Raw genomic sequence first — 22364 nt, 5'->3', positions numbered from 1 at the left:
ATATTTCAATAACGTACACACAGAAATATGCTTAAAACATTAACTAAGCACTACAATGACATGAGATTCACAAAGCAGTCTGGAATGAAATATTTGCGCAGACAAATGTATTTAGGTCGATTTTGAGGTGCATTACCTTCAAAAATAAAAGTAATCCACTGCGTCCTCAGTGGCCCAGATGTTGGAAGAAAATAAAAAACTCATACATCCAAACAAAGAACACCGGGATTGCTTACAAGACATTGTTGATGTTATAGCTGCTCGAGCGTGGGGAAACAACTCGCTGAGGGTGGAAACTATGGTGACTGTGGGCGTGGCCTAAACAATGTGACGTCACACTGTCTTGAGAATCAAAACCGCATGCCTAATGAGACTGGTTTGGTTTAATGGAGATTAAAAAAATAAGGAGTGGGTGGATTTTTATCATTAGGGTGGTTGTATTCACACACTGCCAACATACATTTATGTCCAAACACCATGTAAAAGTGGATTTTGCATAATAGGTGCCCTTTAAATTGTGATCACGTTAAATTAAAAATATTTTATGACATGACACACATATATGGTATTTGCCCAAAATGACATTAACATTAGGCTAGTTTTAGCCTTACCCTGGAGCTGGTTCACCCTCCTCCTATGGATGTTTTCCCACTGGTCCACCAAGACATTTGCAAGTTCTTGAACATATCTGGGGAGACACATGGTTATAGGTGCTTTACCACTGCAAGGATGATCAGCTGTTCTTCCTATCCTTTCTACTTAAAAAAAAGTGTTTACGGACATTGCAATTGACCTTAATTGCCTATAATTGTCTTATGAACGGTTTCACAGGTGCATGTTCATAGAACCATAAACAATTATTTCACAAGTATAAGTTTTTGATTAAACACTTTCCAATAAGTCTAATCTGTAAAGATCTGTAAAGCTTATCTGGATTTTGGATACTGATCATACTAGCCTATCTTTAAAATACAATATACTGAAAGGGATGCTTTTTCCCCCTCCATGCAATTTCACATTGAAGTCCAGTTACCTTTATTTTTATCACGCCTTTAACAATACAGATTGTGTCAAAGCAGCTTTACAGTATTAAATAGAAAAATAGTCTGTTGATAATGCAAAAAGGACAGTAGACAAACTTTCAGTTAAAGTCAGTTGGATATCGCTAGTTTCCAACTAAGCAAGCCAAAGGAGACAACATCAAGGAACCAAAACTTCATCTGTGACAGAAATAGACAACAACAAAAAAACCTTGGGAGAAACTAGCTCAGTCGGGGAGGCAGATTTCTTCTTTGGCCAGACGAAACCAGCAGTTTTAATTCCAGGCTGCAGCAAAGTCAGACTGCAATCAATATTAACTAGCTTTACTATCATAAAAAAGAAGAGAATGACAAAAAAGCGATGTTGTGAGACTGCTGCCCTCTGGTGGGTGTAAGTCACGTAAAAGATAGAAATGAAATGTGACTAGCGTTTTGCCACAAGAGGACAGTAACCTTCCATAACCTCCACAGCTGCACTGCCTTCAGTGAATTCAACGTTTATTAATAGTTTTATTATTAATTCCAAGAGCACTTTTTTGTAGTGCTAAAGCACATGCTGCTAATGATCACTGATAGGCTATGTAACAATATAGCTGTCACGACCACACACAAAGGGAGAAGGTGAGTATCTTTCAAGGTATTTATTAACAAACGTGCACAGTTCAACACACGTGCAATCAGGTGAGTAAAGGTCTCTGTGGTCAAATCTTCAAACAAACACAACAGGTGAGTTCAAGTTCATAAGGATCATAGCGTTAGCAATAGTCACTTCCCTCTAACACGATTCACGTGTTTCACAGGAGAACATCAGAGCAATCCACGAGGAGCACAGGAGAACATCGGAAGAATCCACGAGGAGCACAGGAGAGATAACAGGAGGGGGAGAAGATCCACAGAGAAGCATCCATGCAACTTCGATACCAGCCGGTGAGTGAGTGGCAGAGGTAGGTATATAAAGGGTGTGGTGATTGCTGGTGCAGGTGACGGTGATTAGTATTCTGGTGATGGTTCACGGGTGTGCTGTGGTGGTGATTGGCTGGTTGGTGGAGGATCGTGGTGATTGGGGCTGAGGGAACGTGCAGAGGGTGTGACATCACCCCCTCCTCCACGGGTGACTCCAGGCACCCAAGAACGGCGACGGGGACGACCACGACCTCTGGGAGCTGGGCGTTCGGGATGTTGGCGGTGGAATTCCTCGAGGAGAGTCGGGTCCAGGATGTCGTCACGGGGTATCCACGATCTCTCCTCGGGTCCGAACCCCTCCCAGTCCACTAGGTACTGGAGCTGGCCGTTCCGCCGCCGGGAGTCTAGGATTTCTTGGACTTGGTAGATGTTATCTCCAAGGATCTCTGGCGGGTCGGGAGGAGGAGGTGACTCCGATTCTGTGGAGGAAGGGAACAGGGGTTCAGTGTGGCGTTTGAGTAGGGAAACGTGAAACGAGGGGGCGATTCTGTAATGTGGAGGTAGGTTTAGACGGTAGGTGACAGGGTTGATCTGTGAGTGCACGGTGAAGGGCCCTATGTAGCGGGGACTCAGCTTCCTACTGGGCAGCCGGAGGCGTATGTCTCGAGTGGACAACCATACCTGGTCCCCGGGGAGGTAAACTGGGTTGGGTAACCTACGGCGGTTGGCATGTTCCGTATGCCTCCGTACTGCCCGCTGGAGATGGACGTGCGCTGAGTCCCACACCCTCTCGCTCTCTCGGAACCAGTGATCTACCGCGGGCACCTCGGAGGACTCTCCAGTCCATGGAAACAGAGCTGGTTGATAACCTAGAATACATTGGAATGGGGTTAGACCAGTAGAGGTTTGACGGAGGGAATTTTGCGCATACTCAGCCCACGGTAGATACTGGCTCCAGGTGTTTTGATGTTGGGAACAGTACGTCCGAAGGTAGCGGGAGATTTCCTGAATTTTCCGTTCGGTCTGCCCGTTCGTTTGAGGGTGATATCCGGATGACAGGCTGACTGTGGTACCCAGAAGTTGGAAGAAGGCCCGCCAGACCCTGGAAATGAATTGGGGTCCCCGATCGGACACGATGTCTTCTGGGAGTCCGAAGTTCCGGAATACATTGTGGAACAGTGCCTCTGCGGTTTCTAGTGCTGTGGGGAGACCTTTGAGAGGTATTAATTTGCAAGCTTTCGAGAATCGATCGACTACCACTAAAATTGTGGTGTAACCCTGAGAGGGGGGCAGGTCTGTGGCGAAGTCAATGCCCAAGTGTGTCCAGGGTCGGCGGGGAATAGGTAACGGTTGTAATTTACCTTCGGGTAAGCGGCGTGGGGTTGTGTTGACGGCGCAGACCGAACATCCTTGGACGTACCGTTCCACTTCCCTGCTCATGTTGGGCCACCAATATTTCTGCTGGAGGAGCGAGAGGGTTCGCCTGCTGCCAGGATGTCCTGAGCCGGGGGACGTGTGCGTACTATCCAACAGAAGGGGTCTGAGACGGCTTGGGACATAGACACGACCCGGGGGAAGCTCCGGTGGTGCAGGTTCCTCGAAGGTGGCGGCCCGTATATCTTCATCCAGCTGCCATAGTATGGGTGCGAGAAAGACAGATGGGGGTAGAATTGGATCAGGATCGTCAGAAGTAGGTTCAGGTGAGTGCATACGTGATAGGGCGTCTGCTTTGGTGTTTTTATGGCCGGGTTGGTAAGTAATGTTGAAATTGAATCGGGCAAAGAATAATGACCAGCGAGCTTGGCGGGCATTTAGTCTCTTGGCGTGCTGAATGTACTGGAGGTTCTTGTGGTCGGTTATTACGGTGAAGGGGAACTGGGCTCCTTCCAACCAGTGCCGCCACTCTTCGAGGGCGAGCTTTATGGCCAGCAGTTCGCGGTCTCCAATTCCATAATTCTGCTCAGCTGGGGTGAGTTTTTTGGAATAGTACGCACACGGATGGAGGGATCGGGGTTCATCAGACCACTGGGATAGCACAGCTCCTACGCCCACGTCCGCCGCATCTACCTCCACCACGAAGGGCCTTGAAGGGTCGGGGTGCTTGAGGATGGGAGCGGTGGTGAACATTTGCTTTAGACGGTCGAAGGCTTGCTGAGCCTCTGGAGTCCACTGTAGTACCCGGCGTCCTCCCTTTAAGAGGGAAGTGAGTGGAGCCGATAGGAGGCTATAGTTCTTTATAAAGCGTCGGTAGAAGTTAGCGAAGCCTAAGAAACGCTGAAGCTCCTTCACCGTCTTGGGCTCCGCCCACTTGGCCACTGCGTCCACCTTGCCGGCTTCCATGCGAACTCCCTCCGCAGTGATCACGTATCCGAGAAAGGAGATGGAGGGCTGATGGAATTCACATTTTTCTAATTTTAGATAGAGTTGGTACTCACGGAGGCGTTGGAGAACCTGACGGACGTGGTCTTGATGTTCTTTGAGGTTACGTGAGTAAATGAGGATATCGTCAATGTAGATGATTACGAATCGATGGAGGTAGTCGCGGAAGATTTCGTTCATGAAATTCTGAAATATGGAAGGACTGTTAGCCAGGCCATAGGGCATCACCTGATATTCATAGTGACCGGTGGGGGTGATGAAGGCGGTCTTCCACTCATCTCCTTCTCGGATACGGATCAGGTTATATGCACTGCGGAGGTCGAGTTTGGTGAAGACGCGGGCTTCCCGTAGTTCCTCCAAGGCAGCTGGCACTAGAGGAAGTGGATAGGCGAATTTCACCGTGGCGTCGTTGAGCACCCGGTAGTCTATGCAAGGTCTGAGCCCACCATCCTTCTTGGGGACGAAGAAGAAACTGGATGCTGCTGGGGACGTGGAAGGTCTGATGAACCCCTGTTGGAGAGCCTCCTGGATGTAATTCTCCATGGCTTCCTGCTCAGGACGTGAGAGGGGGTAGATCTTCCCGTGGGGTAGTTTGGCGCCTGGCAGCAGGTCGATACTACAGTCCCAGGGCCGGTGCGGTGGTAGTTGTGTGGCCCGTTCCTTGCTGAAGACATCGGTGAAAGACTGATAGACGGGGGGAATGGCGGTGGCGGATTGAGTGGCAGGGCTCTCTATGGTGGTGGCGTGCAGAGGGATAGGACGGTATGGAGACTCTGCATCTGACGAGGAAGGACGGTAGCCGTGGCTCTCACACGTCTTGCCCCACTCCAGGACTTCTCCTGTGCTCCAATCTATGCGGGGTTGGTGCTTAATGAGCCATGGTCTGCCCAGGATGACATCCACGTTGGCTCGCGGGAGTACCAGGAGGGTCAGATGTTCACGGTGGTTGTGTTGGGAGACGAGGGTCACTTTTCTGGTCCGGCGAGATATCTTACCATCGCCCAATGGTGAGTTTTGGATTGTGGTAATTTGGTATGTGACCTCATTTTGAACGGTGGGAATTCGATGTTTAGCAATGAAGTGTGATGAAACAAAATTGCCAGCCGCTCCGGAATCCACGAGCACATAGATGGGGAGAGTACGAGAGTTTACTATTAGTTCAGCGGTAATATGGGGTAAGAGAGACATGGCCGGAGTAATAGATACGGTACTCACCATTGGACGAGGCGGGCGGACTGGACAGGCACTGATGAAGTGAGAGGCTTCTCCACAATATAGGCACAGACGATTATTAATTCGTCGTTTCCTCTCCGCAGGATCCAGGCGATAGGAGTCAGTAATCATAGGCTCTTCCGCATCTCGTTGGGGTGACGGTGTTCGGAGTGGAGGGAAGCTGGGTACAGACTTTGTAGAAGGACACGCTGAGAGATGTTGAGAAATGCCTACTGCCTTCTTAATAAAGGTTTCCAGCGGCACGTTGTCATCGTAAATAACCATATGCTTGCGGATCTGGGGTTTAAGCCCCTTACGGTAGGCTGCTAGGAGAGCTACTTGGTTCCAACCACTGGTGGCCGCTAGGGAGCGGAAGCGCAGGGTGTATTCATGGATATTGGACGCACCTTGATTCAGAGTGATCAGTTCGTCGTGCACGGAAAGGGGAGTAAGCGCAGCTCCAAACACGTCCTTGAAGTGGGCAACGAAAGCATTATAGGAGATTAAAGCGTCGCTCCGTGAATTCCAGAGTGCGTCTGCCCATTGGAGTGCCTGTCCAGTGAGGAGGGAAATCATAAAAGATATTTTAGAAATTTCGTTAGGAAACTGGTGTGCGTTGGCTTCAATATAGAGGGAACTTTGTAGGAGGAAACCATTGCAACCACCCGGGTCTCCGGAATAACTCATGGGGCGAGAGAGGGGCGTGTTGGAAATCGTCGTTGGAGCAGCAGGTAGAGATTGACGAAGGACGTTTACCATATCCGCAAATGGATCGGGGGTGTCTTCGGTGATAGCGGCGCTCGCCTCCATGAGTGACGCGGTGAGTTAATATTTTAAGGGCTGGTATCCTGTCACGACCACACACAAAGGGAGAAGGTGAGTATCTTTCAAGGTATTTATTAACAAACGTGCACAGTTCAACACACGTGCAATCAGGTGAGTAAAGGTCTCTGTGGTCAAATCTTCAAACAAACACAACAGGTGAGTTCAAGTTCATAAGGATCATAGCGTTAGCAATAGTCACTTCCCTCTAACACGATTCACGTGTTTCACAGGAGAACATCAGAGCAATCCACGAGGAGCACAGGAGAACATCGGAAGAATCCACGAGGAGCACAGGAGAGATAACAGGAGGGGGAGAAGATCCACAGAGAAGCATCCATGCAACTTCGATACCAGCCGGTGAGTGAGTGGCAGAGGTAGGTATATAAAGGGTGTGGTGATTGCTGGTGCAGGTGACGGTGATTAGTATTCTGGTGATGGTTCACGGGTGTGCTGTGGTGGTGATTGGCTGGTTGGTGGAGGATCGTGGTGATTGGGGCTGAGGGAACGTGCAGAGGGTGTGACAATAGCCTATAATACTATAGCCTAAATATAAAGAGCTTTGAGGACTGAATCAAAACGATTTAGTTAAAGGTTTTTGGACAGTAAGATTTTTACAGTTTTTTTTAAAGAAGTCTCTTCTGCTCACCAAGCCTGCATTTATTTTGTCTAATATATACGCTGCCCTCCAAAAGTTTGGAAACACCCCTGGCAAAGTGTGGTTTTGGACGATATCAGCATAGTGTAAATTTTTGGGCAATCCTTCAGGAGGCTTGGAGTGATATATCAAGTCAATGTTTGAATAAACCGACATCTTATGCAGATTATGCAGAGCTGTAATAGCTGCTAATGGTGGATATTTTGATGAATCGAAAATTAAAGTTTTTCTCTATGCATAAACTGTTTATGCAATATAAGTTTTCATAGTTTGTGTTGTCCCTTATCAGTGCAAAATTATCACAAATTAAAAAAGATTCATGCCAATATTGTCCAAAACCTCACTTTTCTAGGGCGTTTCCAAACTTTTGAAGGGTTGTGTAGCAAAAGCAGTAATATTGTGAAATATTTTTTACTGTTTATAATAACTGCTTTCTATTTGAATATATTTTAAAGTGTAATTTATTCCTGTTATTTATCAAAGTAACATTTTCAGCATTATTACTCCAGTCTTTACTGTCACGTGATCCTTCAGAAATCATTCTAATATGCTGAATTGCTGTTCAAGGAACATTTTTTTGTTATTATCAATATTTAAAACAATTAAGTACATTTTTCAAGATTATTTTATTAGATCTAAAGATCAGCAAATATCCGAATATCTGAAATAAAAACATTTGTAACATTATACACTATAAAATTTTAAAACGTGGAGTCAGTATCCTATTTTTTTTTTTTAAATTATAGAAATTAATACTTTTATTTAGCAAGGATGCTTTAAATTAATCAAAAGTGATGATAAAGACATTTAAAATGTTACAAAAGATTTCCATTTCAGATAAATGCTGTTCTTCTGAACTTCCTATTCATCATAAAAACCTGAAAAAAAAATGAATAATAATAATAATAATAATAATAATAAATGTTTTGGAGCAGCAAATCACCATATAAAAAATTCAGCTTTAAAATCACAGGAATAAATTAATTTTTAAAATATATTAATATAGAAAACAGTTCTTTTAAATAGTAAAAATATTTAAAACATGTACTGTTTTTGCTGTACTCTGGGTCAAATAAATGCAAGATTGGTGAGCAGAAGAGACTTCTTTAAAAAAAATAGCAAAATCTTACTGTTCACAAACTTTTGACTAGTGTATAAAAATCAATTGTTAGATATGTATTCAAAGTTATTGTCAGCATCTCTGAAGCCTTTTTTAATCTTAATTTTTGGCAGATAACACTAGACAAAGAAATAGCTTTTCTCAGTCTCTTCAAAGAAAATAGCTCTTCTCAGTATGACTGCTACCATAATTCACCCACAAGATGGAGACTCTTGTTTATGTCTTTTGTTTCATATAGAGGATTTCGGCATGCTGTTCTGTTGTTTGGGGAAAGATCAATCTCACATATTGAAATACTGTGTATGCATGAACTGAAATACGAAGGATTTGTAAAAAAAACAAAAAAAAAACATGTTATGGAATGAAAATGAATTGCCTTTAATATTTAATTTGAGACATGGTTGGAAATTCACCTAATCTGGGAAACAAGTAATTCCGTATTCATCATTCTATCTGAGGCAGATATTAACAAAGGTTAGAGAGTAACTCAATATCCTCACTGGGTTTATTAGTAGTTGTTTATTTGCAAAAACAACTTGATAATGATTCCAAAAAAGGCAGTTTGTGCCAAATGAATTATCAAATTCCCTTGTCTCCTTTTAAACCTGCATAGTGCCATGTTGTTGCTCATAAATAAATGTGGAATTCAATGCCAGATGTTGCCCAGTTCGGCCAATTCTTAAGGTTTTTCTCTGTTGGTTGCAGAAACAATAGTGCGGGTGCTCTTATGGAAAAGGGGGCAGATGGGGTCCTCTCTTCAAACAATGTGTGTAGCGTGGGGGAGGGTGATATGCATTGAAAGTCATCCTCGACGAGATATCACCCTTTCACCAGTGTGACAGAGGGGGGAAAACTGCACGGGTTTATGTGAAAGCTCATAAACCCATATTGCAGGAATGGAGAGCTTTAGCCACCGCCATCTGTCCGAAATTAACATTTGCGTGCAATGCATTGCTGGCATACACAACCTGATCTTTGTTTTGCTACAAGGTTTCATGGTATGTAAATATAAACTAATGAAGTCGATTGGGTGCATATATTTATTCTAAATTAAAAAAAGTTTTAAATATAAAATAGGCCAGTATTTGATTGCGGAATCATGGAATCGTTCTTCATTTTTAAGCAATAGCATCATGTATCAAAATTATCACATTACTGAAGCTTTTGTAGTTAAAATAAAATAATCACCCTTTTTATTTCACGAGTAATGAGCTTTTCTAGAACGGGACTGTTCGAATAAACAAAGCAACTGACTTTGATTGTTTCACACTGATTGCATTTCATGGATGGCCAGACTCGCAAGAAAACAAGTGTTTTATAGTCATTTATTTTGCTCAATTTTCTCCAGTAAATAGGAGCCAAATGTCTCAGTATGAGTTTGCCACATACCTCCAGTTGAAACTGAGCATAGGCCTATGTATTTCGGATGACACTGGCGCACTGCTGAGTTTTTCCACAGAAATGTGAAATTACGTGAGGTGGCTCTTTGTGTGCATGCAGTAGACGGCGCAGCATCACCTTGATGCGAATCTGGAATAAGAGAAGTGCTCGCCTCTTGGCCCTGTGTTGACACAGGAGGAGTGTGAGTGTGTGTGACAAGAGGATACACAGAGTTACTGGGCACTAAGGACACTGTACTGTAAAAATGTTTTCAGTGTGTTAGAACAACATCTTTGCATTCATCCATTTTACATGAGTTTATTTATATTTGATTTGAAAGTATTTTTAAAAAGTGAGATAGAGTAATTTTTATTGCTAATGGAAATACAGAGTTGTCAGGTTCAAATATCGCATTATTATATTACTTATAATAATAAAAACAAAATTACATAAATATTATTGTTTAACTTTGTGTGTAAAGTATTTATTACTATAGTATTATGATTGTTATTATTATTAAATAATACATAAAATTACAAATGTCATAATAATAATAAATCAAATGTTATAATAGTAATAATAATAAAATTAAATAATAAAATATAAAAATATTTAAATGCAATAATAACATTTTTATTATTGTTTAATTCATGAAGTGTTATTTATTAATGTTATTGCAGTACTAATAAGAAATAATAATTAAATTTAATAATAATACTACCACTAATAATAATAATAAAATTTAACTTATTATTAAGTAATTTATTTAACTTTGTATGCCATGTTTTTATTATGGTAGTATGATTATTGTTATCATTATTAAATAATAAAATTACAAATGACATTATAATAAATTAAATGTTAAATGTGATGATTATAATAATAATTAAATTAAATCATAAAGTATAAAAAAATTTTAAACGTAAAAATAATTTTATTATATAATATAATAATACAATAATTATTATTGTTTAATTTATGTATAGTTATTTATACATTTTATTGGATTAATAATAATAATAATAATAATAATAATTAAATGTAATACTACTACTACTACTACTACTAATGCTAATAAAAATAAAATTACAATAAAATTACATAAATATTATTGTTTAACTTTGTATGCATTGTTATTTATTATAATAGTATTATTATTGTTATTATTATTAAATAATAAATACAATTTCAAATGACATAATAATAAATTACATGTTAAATGTGATAATAATAATAAACTTAATAATAGCTATAACTATATAATAATATATAATAACTATAAAAATAATTTTAAAAATGATAAAATTGAAATAATAAAAATATTGTTTAATTTATGTAATGTTGTTTATTAATGTTATTGCATTAATAATAATAATAATAATAATAATAATAATAATAATAATTAAATGTAATACTACTAATAATAATAATGATAATAAACAATAGAATAATAATATATATAACATATATTAATATATAATAATAAATTAAAGGTAAAATGTGATGATAATAATAATAAAATTAAATAATGCATATAAAAATGGTTTAAAAAATAATACAATTGTTACTATTGGTTAATTTATATAATGTTACTAATGTTATCACATTAATAATAATAATAATAATAATAATAATAATAATAATAATAATAATTAAATGTAATACTACTACTAATAATAACAATAATAAAAATAAAATTACTTAAATATTATTGTTTAATTTTGTATGTAATGTGTTTATAATTACAGTATTATTATTGTTATTATTATTTAAATTATTACAAAATAATGTAAAATATAAAAATGATAATAATGTACTAATACTACTACTAATAAAAAATATATACATATTATTGTGTAACTTTGTATGTAATGTATGTATTATAATAATTACTAAATAAAATATAAAATTATAAAATGACAATAATAAATGAAATGTTATAATAATAAAATTAAATAATAAAAAATAAAAATAAAAATGTTATTATTGTTTAATTTATGTAAAGTTATTTATTAATATTATTGCATTAATAATAATAGTAATTAGATGTAATTATACTAATAATAATAATAATAATAATAAAAAAAGATTGTTTAATGTTGTATATAATTGCATATATTGTTCTTATTAAGTAAAATTATAAATAATAATAAATACTACTACTACTACTAATAAAATGACAAAAATTAAACAACAACAATAATAAATAAAAGCAATAATAACAATCATTATAATAATATTATTATTATTATTGCCTAATAATAGTAATAATGTACTGTGGTAGAATTCTCGTGGATTCTCGTGGAGAGACGAGCTGCGCATTTAGAACTACGACTTTATTTATTTATTTATTTATTTATTTTAATCCCTGCGCCTATTTTACAAAGATGCTCTCGCATTTTCATCACCGCCACCTCCTCCTGTATTGTCATGTGACAAGCAGGATTTATACATCGCTTTTTGCCGGAGAAAATCAAATCTCGACCAATGAGAGCTCGCGGTGGGCGTGTCTGTTTCTCCACATTTGACAGCCGCGGTCTCGGCTCCACATGACGTCACCCGCAGCTCTCCGCGCTCCAGCAGAAACGCGCAAAGATGCTCTGAAAGCAAGACTGCAGCATCTCCGAGTCAGAGCCTACAACAACATCGCATCTCCTTCAAGCGCTCGTCCAGCGCTTCAACGCAAACGGGTTTGCCCACCTGCATGCGGGATCCGCTGTGTTTTTTCTGTCGCCTCTTGTACATTTCCCGTTGCTATTTATCTTCCCAGCTTTTTAGCAGTGAATCCTTTTCTTTCTGCTGACCACTGAGGTCATATATTGTTTTCAGCAGGAGAGCGCCATCGCAGAGCCACGAGTGAGGACGTTTCCCCACATCACTTGTTATTAATATCAGTACAGCCTGAGCATAATCGAGCCACTGGATATCGATGCGTCTTTCATTCTGCATCTAGGCTGCTACGGAGGATCGACGCACCCCAAACATTCATATCATCGTGGTTTCACATTTAGAAACAACCGTATCTGCGTATCGCGTCTAGGGAGAACGAGACCGAGCCTAAAGCTTCTTTATAAAAAATGATGGCCGGTGGGGCAGTGCAGCAAAACGGGATTTTCTCCAATCCGCATCATCACAATCAACAGCCGCACATGGAGTCTGATCCCCCCGATTCCCGCAAAAGACCCCTGGAGACCCCGACGGAGGCCAGCAGCACCAAACGCACAAACACAGGAGGTAAGACCTCAAACCTTATCTACATAGGCAATGAATTAGCGACTCTTCCCAAAGACAGGTTCATTTTGGCTTTCCACGGAGCATCTCATCCTCCAACGTGGTCATGCTTCACCAGACATGTGCATCTGGGATTATATTCATATTTACAGTTCGCGTCCATTTTAAGTGGCCCTGAATTGGTGCTTGCGTCTAGTCTTACGCACTACGATAGTCGTTTACCAAACACATCCTCGGTATTACTAAACTAACGGTTTGTGTATGAAATAAAGGTGTTGCATATTTTGAAACATTGGCTAATATCATAAACACGTATCCGAAACAGTAGAAAACATGGCTTGTGCGTTTACGCATCCTTGCTATCACCGCAGATGACCTTGCGTTATGATCTTGTGCCTTGAATCTGGAATCTTTTGATTTGAAATTTAACCCTGAAAAATACTGTAATGAGTGATAAACGATTATAATGTTTTTTTATGAGATGTCTGTAATGAAATTTATGGTGTTGAGAATTATACCACTTGCACTTTAATATTTATTATATGCTATTTAAAAATTAAGTAAAAGCCTGAAATGTTTTACATGCATGCTTTTACATTTGACATTTCAGTGCTTTGAAGTGCATTGGAACCTTCAGTATTTTACTGTAGCCTATTGTTTATACTGGACCCATGCTTGCTTGTTTATTATGCATTCCGGCAGATGCCATAAGAAGTCTTGTGTGCACTACATTACAGGCTAGTCACCTAATTATTCAGTTAAAAACAAAATATGCATGTTTTTTAACCTTTAAGTGTTTTCGCCGATTGGTAGATCTTAGTTGTTCTGATCTGTGATGGTTAAATCTATCCCTTTAGTGCCATTCTGCATGAAAACCATTTTGTTTTGGAACTTCATCACACTAAAGTAATCTTAATTTTTGCAATGTTAGCATAGACTATATATCTGAGGTCATTATTTGTTTTTAGGAAAGCTTAGAATACTACTATATTTCATCCGCTAAAAGGTTTTTCAGCAAAATAAGTGTTTAGTTACAGCTAAAGGGTTAATCGTGGCGCATAAATGAAGTGATTGGCGGATGTTTACATGTGAAAGAATCGATGCAGAAAGCATTATGAATTGTCAGTCAGAGAAGAAGCTGGACTCGTGGGAGGCATAACCTGCAGATCCATTTGCTCAAATGAAAAGACTTTGATGCTTAAGAGATCTGGGCTTCACCGGAATTTATTTGCCAAGAGGAATTATGCTGTGGGGTTTCCAGAGTTATGGAAAGGGATTCTGGAAATTTTAATATTGTCATTTCCAGGTTTGGAAATGTCAAAGGGATTCGTCACATCTTGAAATGTCATGGAAACATAATGGAATTTTCTATTGGTAATAGACGGTTTTCTGTTGTGATGTTTCGCTATTAAGTGAAATAATTATATAACTGCTCTTTAAGCATGCAGTCTATAAAATGAGTGTTAAAGGCATGTGAATTCACTAGCCTAAAGCTGTCCGTATTTAAATGCTCAATTAATTGAGTTTATTTGAAATAGGGGTATCACATATAATTACAGTAGTGTAGAAGGATGTATTAATATTACAACAGTTATTTTAATATTGTAATTTGATACTGTTGCATATTTAACATCAATGTGATCCTGGAGCACAAAACCAGTCGTAAGTAGCACAGGTATATTTGCAGCAAAATGATGAAGATGTTTAGTAAATTTCCTACCTTAAATATATCAAAACTTGATTTTTGATTAGTAATATACATTGCTAAGAAGAGCAACTTTTTTCAATATTTTCATTTTTAGCACCCTCAAATTCCAGATTTTCAAATAGATGTATTTTCAAATATTGCCTACTCTTAACAAATCAATGGAAACTCAATGGAAAGCTTATTTATTCAGCTGTATAAATGATGATAATTTACACTTATGACTGGTTTTGTGGTCCAGGGTCACAAATGGCTCTGGAAAATTGTAAAATAGAAATGCAGAATTTCTTACATTTTTAAATTATGATGAATTGAATGTTTTGTATCTCTTAGACATAGATACATATGTGGAAGGAAATGTTCTAGTTTTTCCTCCATTTATATTGAAGGGGTTTAAAAATATGGCATGTATTAGTATGGTTGAAGCTGTTTAGGGTCAACATGTACCCGTAGTTTCCGCTTTGTGGTTTATATTTAAACACAAGATATTACACAGGCAGATCATCAGCCAAGTTAGTGTGAATCTGAACCATTTATGTAGCTTTTTGAACTGCGTTTGAGTTGAAGCTAAGGAGACACGTCTTACGACGACATTGTCTAATTTGTTGTTTTATAACATTTACTGTCTTTGATTTGCTGTTTACATATTTGTAGGATTAGTATCATATTTGGTGCAACTTGCACTCTTTATTTATTGAATTAAATCATGATGTGCATGACAAATGATTGCATTTTGAAAACTTAAAGCGAACGTCAATTGGCTTAAAACCAAGAATCATTTTCCTGCCAATTGATCGTTAAAGCTTTGACTTCAAGTTCTCTTCACGTTCCCGAGCTGTCTCATAAGATGAAATGTTTTAATTTTGTAAATGGATGGACTGGCACAGAACAGCGCTTCCATTTACAAAAGGTTGTTTTAGGAGATACAGATGTCCTAGCTGGAAGGCGTGAGGGGACTGTGACCCTCTAAGTGTGAAAGTGTGTGTGTGCGTACGATCCCGTGTTGTTTTTACTATATAAAGACATTTTCGGATGCAGCTCGGCAGTGAATTTGTGACTGGCCTCTTTTTAGATTCTCTTGTTGTGCATTTCTGCCCGCAGGATGAGAAAATAGATGCGGGATCTAGTCTTAGAAGGGCTTGTTACATAAACATGATTTGCCAGCTGTGTTTGAAGATTCACCTCCACCCCCTCAGACATTTATACGGGGGACCAATAACCGATTCGTCGTTGTCGCCCACCTCGTTCACTCACATCCTACAATGCAATACTCCCACTGGTTTTCAGATTAAGCGCACAGGTTTTTGCCACGGCTGTTTTTGATAGGCTCAGCAGAAATACATTTAGGTTGCGCTGCGTCCCGCTCCCCCATCGTTTGTTTGTTTCGCCTCTAATCACGATTCTTCTTCCTCCCCAAGTCCATCTCTCTCATTTCCCATCAAGTCATTGATTATCCATGCAACCCTCTGTTTATTGATCACGTGCGATCACGAAGGAGGCGCTGCTTCGTTTTTTTCTTTAATGCACTGCGTCAAAAAAAAAAAAAAAATCTCATGCAGGATGGCGAGGATTTGGGAGGGCGTTGTAAAAGGCGGCCCCACATTGGATGATTTGCTCGCCTCTCTCGACTCGTCTGCCGTGGAATGGAGGACGGGACCTGAGATGAATATGGATGAGATGAATGAAAGAAGCAATGCGAAAGCTTCTCCTCAGCCTTCGCGCTTGTTAGGACAAAGCATGCTGCTTTCTTTCACGTGCAGCAGTAGTATGTTTTATTCCGAGTGCAATGTTTATATCGGAAGCCATTTTGGTCAGGCAGTTGCTTGGACAGCCGCGCAGGGAAAGTGGTCCTTTCATCACTCCACTAAAATTAGCTGTGTGTTTGTTGTACTTAATACACAAATGCTATGCAACTCAAGTATGCGGTATACATTTACAATATAAACATGAAAGAGCAAAAAAGAAAGTGTTTATAGCTTTACTGCTTTGTGCCTGTTTTTTAAGGCCCACAGGAACCTTCAATCCTCAAGCTGGTTGCTTATTCTCAACCACGGCTCTCTTGGGAGCCTCTAGCAACCAATGATTTGTGTTTACACCCACTGGTTTATTATGAGTAATACCCATTTGTTTTTTTTTATTAATTATTCTGATTTCTCAGTTGAGTGTGATGCATGCAATCATGTAGATGTACGCACAAGACAAGGCTTATTAAGATTATAAGTAGTCTGGAGGAGAGAATAACAGCGTACCAACTTGTTCTTGTTTTGTTCCCGGTGTAGCACAATGGGAGGGACTCGTTTCCCTCAAAGGCACTGTTACGGATATGCGTGTAGTGTAATCCACTGATTTTTTTTTTTTTTTGTCAGCCAGGGCTTTGTGTTGACAAGTGACAGGAAATAAGCTTGATCCAACTCAAACTTGGGCTGTAGATGCTCCATGTTTTAGAAGAGAAGAAAGTGACTTTTGTAACTAAAATGATTTTGGTTTATACTGTAGTTTTATTAAAGGAATATGGGTTCAGTAGTTTGTGGAATTATGTAGACTACCTCTACAAAAATAAATAAATACATTTAAAAAATCAAGTGAATGAGGTAAATTTTCAGAGGGTTTAAAAGAAGAAATATGCGTTTTATAATTTTATAAAAGCTTTTTAGCTTTTTCGGTGTATTATTTGAGCTGTTCTTGTCATTTTTACATGTTTAGGGCTTTTAAACTGAATTCATTTTTACACAGAAAAGGTTAGTTAAACTAAAATCATGTTAACATGCATATTGCTTATAAAGGGTTTGCACTTAGGTCACAATTTGGTCGGATGCGCAGCCATATTGGTGATACTGAGATTTAAACAACAGCATGAATTGCTTGGTTAAAGGAACACTCCACTTTTTTTGGAAATAGGCTCATTCTCCAACTCCCCCAGAGTTAATAAGTTGAGTTTTACCATTTTGAAATCCATTCAGCCACTCTCTTGTTCTGGCGATATCACTTTTAGCATAGCTTAGCATAGATCATTGAATCCTATGAGACCAAAATAGCATCACGTTCAAAAATGACCAACAAGTTTCAATATTTTTCCTATTTAATTGATTTTCTAGGCTGATAAGATTAGGAACTACACTCCCATTCCGGCGTAATAGTCAAGGAAGTTTGCTGCCGTAACAAGGCTGAAGCAGGCGCAGTAATATCACGCCAGTCACATTGGAAGTTACCTAGCTGGGAACTAATTTCAGGCGCTGCGTGATATTACTGCGCCTGCTTCGGCCTTGTTATGGCAGCAAACTCCCTCGACTATTACGCCGGAATGGGAGTGTAGTTCCTTATTGGCCTAGAAAATTGCAGCTTTACATTTTCCACCCGTCTTAGTACACAATATAACTGGAGAAGAGTCAAGTTTTAAACAGGACAAATATCGAAACTCATTGGTCATTTTTGAACGTGATGGGGAGTTGGAGAATGAGCCTATTTCCAAAAAAAGTGAAGTGTTCCTTGAATGTACCACTGAATATGTTGTTTTGCTAATTTATGCTGTCTAAACCACGGAAGAAACACGTGGAAGCTGCTAAATCATATATAGAAGGACTTAGTAAACAGGAAAGGGTGCAATATTTTTACAAACTAAAGTTAAAAGTTGTTAAAGATACATATGAGCAGTAATAATTAAGATATGAACCTATTTCACCTACCGCCTGGAAATGATAAGAACAAACATGAATGTTGTCAAGATTCTTGCCCTGGAAATCCTGGTTCAGTTTGGCAAACTTCAAACCAGAGTTTTTTGCACCTAACTTTTGGCAGTCTATAGTACTCCAGATGTTTTTTCTGGTCTATCTGATTAGTACAGCCCAAAACATGACAATAACTGGCCATTTCCAGCAGCGATAATCAGCAAAATATGCAAGTTTCGTCTGGTTCAGTGGTATTGTTTGTGTTCAGTGCCGCCAATATGGCCGATTAATGATGCGTCTATGCGTTTTGTGACTGAAACTGCTGAAACAGTGCATTTTTCTAATGTTTACAGATTAACCCCTATTCATTTCCACTGTAAGTGCCTCACTGTGTTTAAAGAAAATGAAGCATAAGCACAAATGAATTAATTTGAGTTGTAATCAACATTATGCCACAAGTGCTGCCAACTGAGTTTAACCTGGAATAATCTTTTAATTCACAGAAAGTATTATTCACTGAACACTGTCATGAAAATGAATGGAATTACGATAAGGTTCATTATTATTCATCCTATATCTTTATCCATGACGTCCACATTCACAGATATGTTCTTGAAGGTTTAAAGGTAGACTCATTGTTCTGTACTTCACCTTGTTTTGTTTTTCTACCTGACATTTCCACAAAGATTAATTTTCTCATTCACATTCTTTTAGACAGATGCAACCAAGCGGCCATCCATGATCCACCATTTTCATCAGATTTTGTCGGATTTCACGGTAATTGTTTAATTTTCTGTAAAAATGACATACAGATCTTGTTGCCTGCAAACCAGAGTCTACCTTTAACTCTGTGCTGTTTCTTTCCTTCTTTTCCACTGCATAACCACCATTATGCTTTGTAATATGTTGCTGCTCGTAATTAAAGTAAAACAATGTTATGAAAATATGATGCTTAATATAATGCCATTTGTTTAATGTGTTTCATTAATTAGAATCGATAATGTCAATTATAGCCAGTCTGGACGCAGCCTCTTGATCCAATTTGTGACAGACTTTTGTTAGATGCTTTTGAAGAGAGAATACTTATGTATGCATGATACACATTATTTATGAACCCTGCGCCATATTAATCAAGGTTAAATTTAGACTCATCCAAATCAAAAGGAGGACAGTCTTAGCTCTGTGGGAAATCTGGGTCATTGCAGAAAAGCATGTATCTGTAGTGTTCTGTAGACACAGTTTGAACCGCCTGCTTATGGTGTGTGAAAACAAAAGCAATTTTTAGTATGTGAGCTGAAAAACAGGACTTGTGATTTAGAGGTGTCTGCGAACCCAGTTTCTGAGTACATTTCTTTATGTCACAGCAACCTCTATTATTCTGTTGTTGTTTATGCAATTCATAAACTGGTGGCATCCAGTACAACTAGTGTGGCTAAATATGAGACTGTGCTTGTTTAGTTAGAGATCCGCTTCATTACACATCCAGATCAACTGGCCTGCGATTCTAATGAGATTACCTCAAGAAGATTTAAACATTGTTAAAATCATCCCATTGCCTGCTGTTAAAGGGATAGTTTACCCAAAAGACACAATTCTTTTATTATTCCTCACCTTAAAGTTGTTCCAAACCTGTATGAATTTCTTTTGTTCTGTTAAACATAAAATAATATATTTTAAATCATTTTAGAATATATTTTAGAATGTTCATACTAAATGAGGGGTTACCCACATTTTTCAAATGACCTTTTTTATGTTCAACAGAAGAAAGGTTAGGTGGTTAGTAAATAGATGACAGAATTTTAATTTTAGGGTGAATTTTTCCTTTAACAAATTAATTCACCTATAAATAAAACTCATTTAAATCATTATTTCCAAATCTGTATGACTTAATTCAGTGAAACACAAAATGTTATAGAATATTCAAACCCCTCTATTTAATATAATAAACGTGAATAGGGGCTGTGAATCTCTAAAATGACAAAAAAGCACCATGAAAGTCTCATAAAAGTGGTCCATATGTATGGAAGCCAGTTTCTGTACTGAACTAAAAGTAAAAAAAAAAGGTAATTGCGACTTTTTTCCACAGAATTGTGTGATACAAACTCGTAATTCAGATTTTATCTCAAATATATAAACTTGAGATACAAACTTGCAATTGCGAGTTATAAAGTTAGATATGAAAGAATTGCAAGATATAAACTCACAATTCTGACTTTTTTGTTCTCAGAATTGCAGGATATAAACTCACAATTGTGAGTTATAAAGTAAGAATTGCAAGATATAAACTCAATTTTGAGAAATGGAAGTCAGAATTGTAAGATAAACTCACAATTCTGACTTTTTTGTTCTCAGAATTGCAAGATATAAACTCACAATTGTGAGTTATAAAGTAAGAATTGCAAGATAAAAACACTTTTTCGCAGACTTTTTTTCCTCGCAAATGCAAGTTTGTATCTTGCAATTCTGACTTTTTTCTCGTAAATTACTTTTTTCTTTCAATTCTGACTTTTTTCTCAGAATTGTGAGATATAAACTCAAAATTGCGAGGTATAAAGTCAGAATTGCAAGATATAAACTCAATTTTGAGAAATGGAAGTCAGAATTGTAAGATAAACTCATAATTCTGATTTTTTTTCTCAGAATTGTGTGATATAAACTCACAATTGCGAGGTATAAAGTCAGAATTGCGAGATAAAAATACTTTTTCTCACAAATGCAAGTTTGTATCTTGCAGTTCAGACTTTTTTCTCGCAAAGGACTTTTTTCTTGCAATTCTGACTTTTCTTCTCAGAATTGCAAAATATAAACTCACAAATTTTGAGAAATGGAAGTCAGAATTGTGAGTTAAACTCATAATTCTGACTTTTTTCTCAGAATTGCGTGATATAAACTCACAATTGTGAGTTATAAAGTCCAGTTTTGAAGGGGGAAAAAGACTAATTGCGAGTTTATAATTTTGAGAAAAATTTTGAGATATAAACAATTTCTGAGAAAAAAAGTAAGAATTGCGAATTTCTATTATGCAATTCTAACTTTATAACTCGCAATTGCGAGTTTATATCTCACAGTTTTAATTTTATAACCCACAATTATGAATTTATATCTCACAAATTGCAGAAAAAAGGTCAAAATTGCTAGTTTCTATCACGCAATTCAGAGATAAAAAGTCAGTTTTTAACGCAGACTTTTTTTTCTAGCAAATGTGAGTTTATATCGCACAATTCAGATTTTTTGTTCTGAATTCTAACTTTTTTCTCAGAATTGTTGGATACACTCTTAAAAATAAAGGTGCCATAGAAGAACCTTTTTTTTGTCTAAATGGTTCCATAAAGAACCTTTAACATCTGAAGAACCTTTCTGTTTCACAAAAGGTTCTTTGTGGCAAATAAGGTTCTTCAGATTTTAAAAAGGTAAGCACGAAATGGGTCTTTAAAGAACCTTTGACTGAATGGTTCTTTGTGAAAGCAAAAATGGTTCTTCTATGGCATCGCTTGAAGAACCTTTTGAAGCACCTTTATTTTTAAGAGTGTATTAACTTGCAATTGTGAGTTATAATGTCAGAATTGCAAGATATAAACTTCCATTGAGAAATGTAGGTCAGAAATCCGAATTTTCTTCTCAGAATTGCGTGATAAAAACTCACAATAGTTTCTGACGTGTATGACATTTAAATTATGGCTGAATCATGAAGCATCAATCTGTTGAGTCAGATCAATGAATCAGCCAATCCACGTCACAAAATGTGTGAATGATTCATTCATGAATCGCTGAACTCGCTGAAACCTGAAGGTGACACACTGTCCGTTAATTACGAGTTAAATTTCAGTCAATTCGCCACACAAACCTGTCCATGAGTCTTAGGGACCACTTTATGGTGCATCAGAAAGCTCCAGTTCCCATTCATTAAATACACATTAAATAAGTAAATGCTTTTAAATGTTACAAGGTGAGTGAATAATGAGTGTTTACTTTGGCTGGACCTTAAAACAAATTTACTAGTAATACTAACCCTCTCTACAGTTTCCCGCTCAAAACAATATGATCCGTCACGTTCATCTTGTTAACAGAAAACTAACACTTCTCTTAATTTGGTTCACACATAACTACAGACATGTGTCATCGATGCAGTTAAGTCGGGCCTCGGACCAAAACATTGTCGTCGCTGCCATTGTTAGCCGGTTTGTTTTTCCAGCTGCACTCTGACATTAATACTCTGGCCAGTAGTCTCTTTCATTTTTACCCAATCATC

General features: G+C 38.0%; 1 protein-coding gene across 1 annotated transcript in view; it reads left to right on the top strand.

Moving 5' to 3' along the window:
- Positions 1-12119: 12119 nt before the first annotated feature.
- Positions 12120-22364, top strand: part of nova2 (NOVA alternative splicing regulator 2) — an 83744-nt gene continuing 73499 nt past the window's right edge. Inside the window, exon 1 of the mRNA XM_073817476.1 lies at positions 12120-12748. Within this exon, the coding sequence (XP_073673577.1) occupies positions 12592-12748 (157 nt within the window). The 5' untranslated portion in view covers positions 12120-12591. The remainder of the gene's footprint in view (positions 12749-22364) is intronic.

Source organism: Garra rufa, chromosome 14 (genome assembly GCF_049309525.1).
Source record: "Garra rufa chromosome 14, GarRuf1.0, whole genome shotgun sequence".
Classification (NCBI taxonomy): Eukaryota; Metazoa; Chordata; class Actinopteri; order Cypriniformes; family Cyprinidae; genus Garra; species Garra rufa.
Note: the sequence above shows the minus strand (reverse complement) of the source record. Positions and strands in the feature narration are given on the sequence as shown.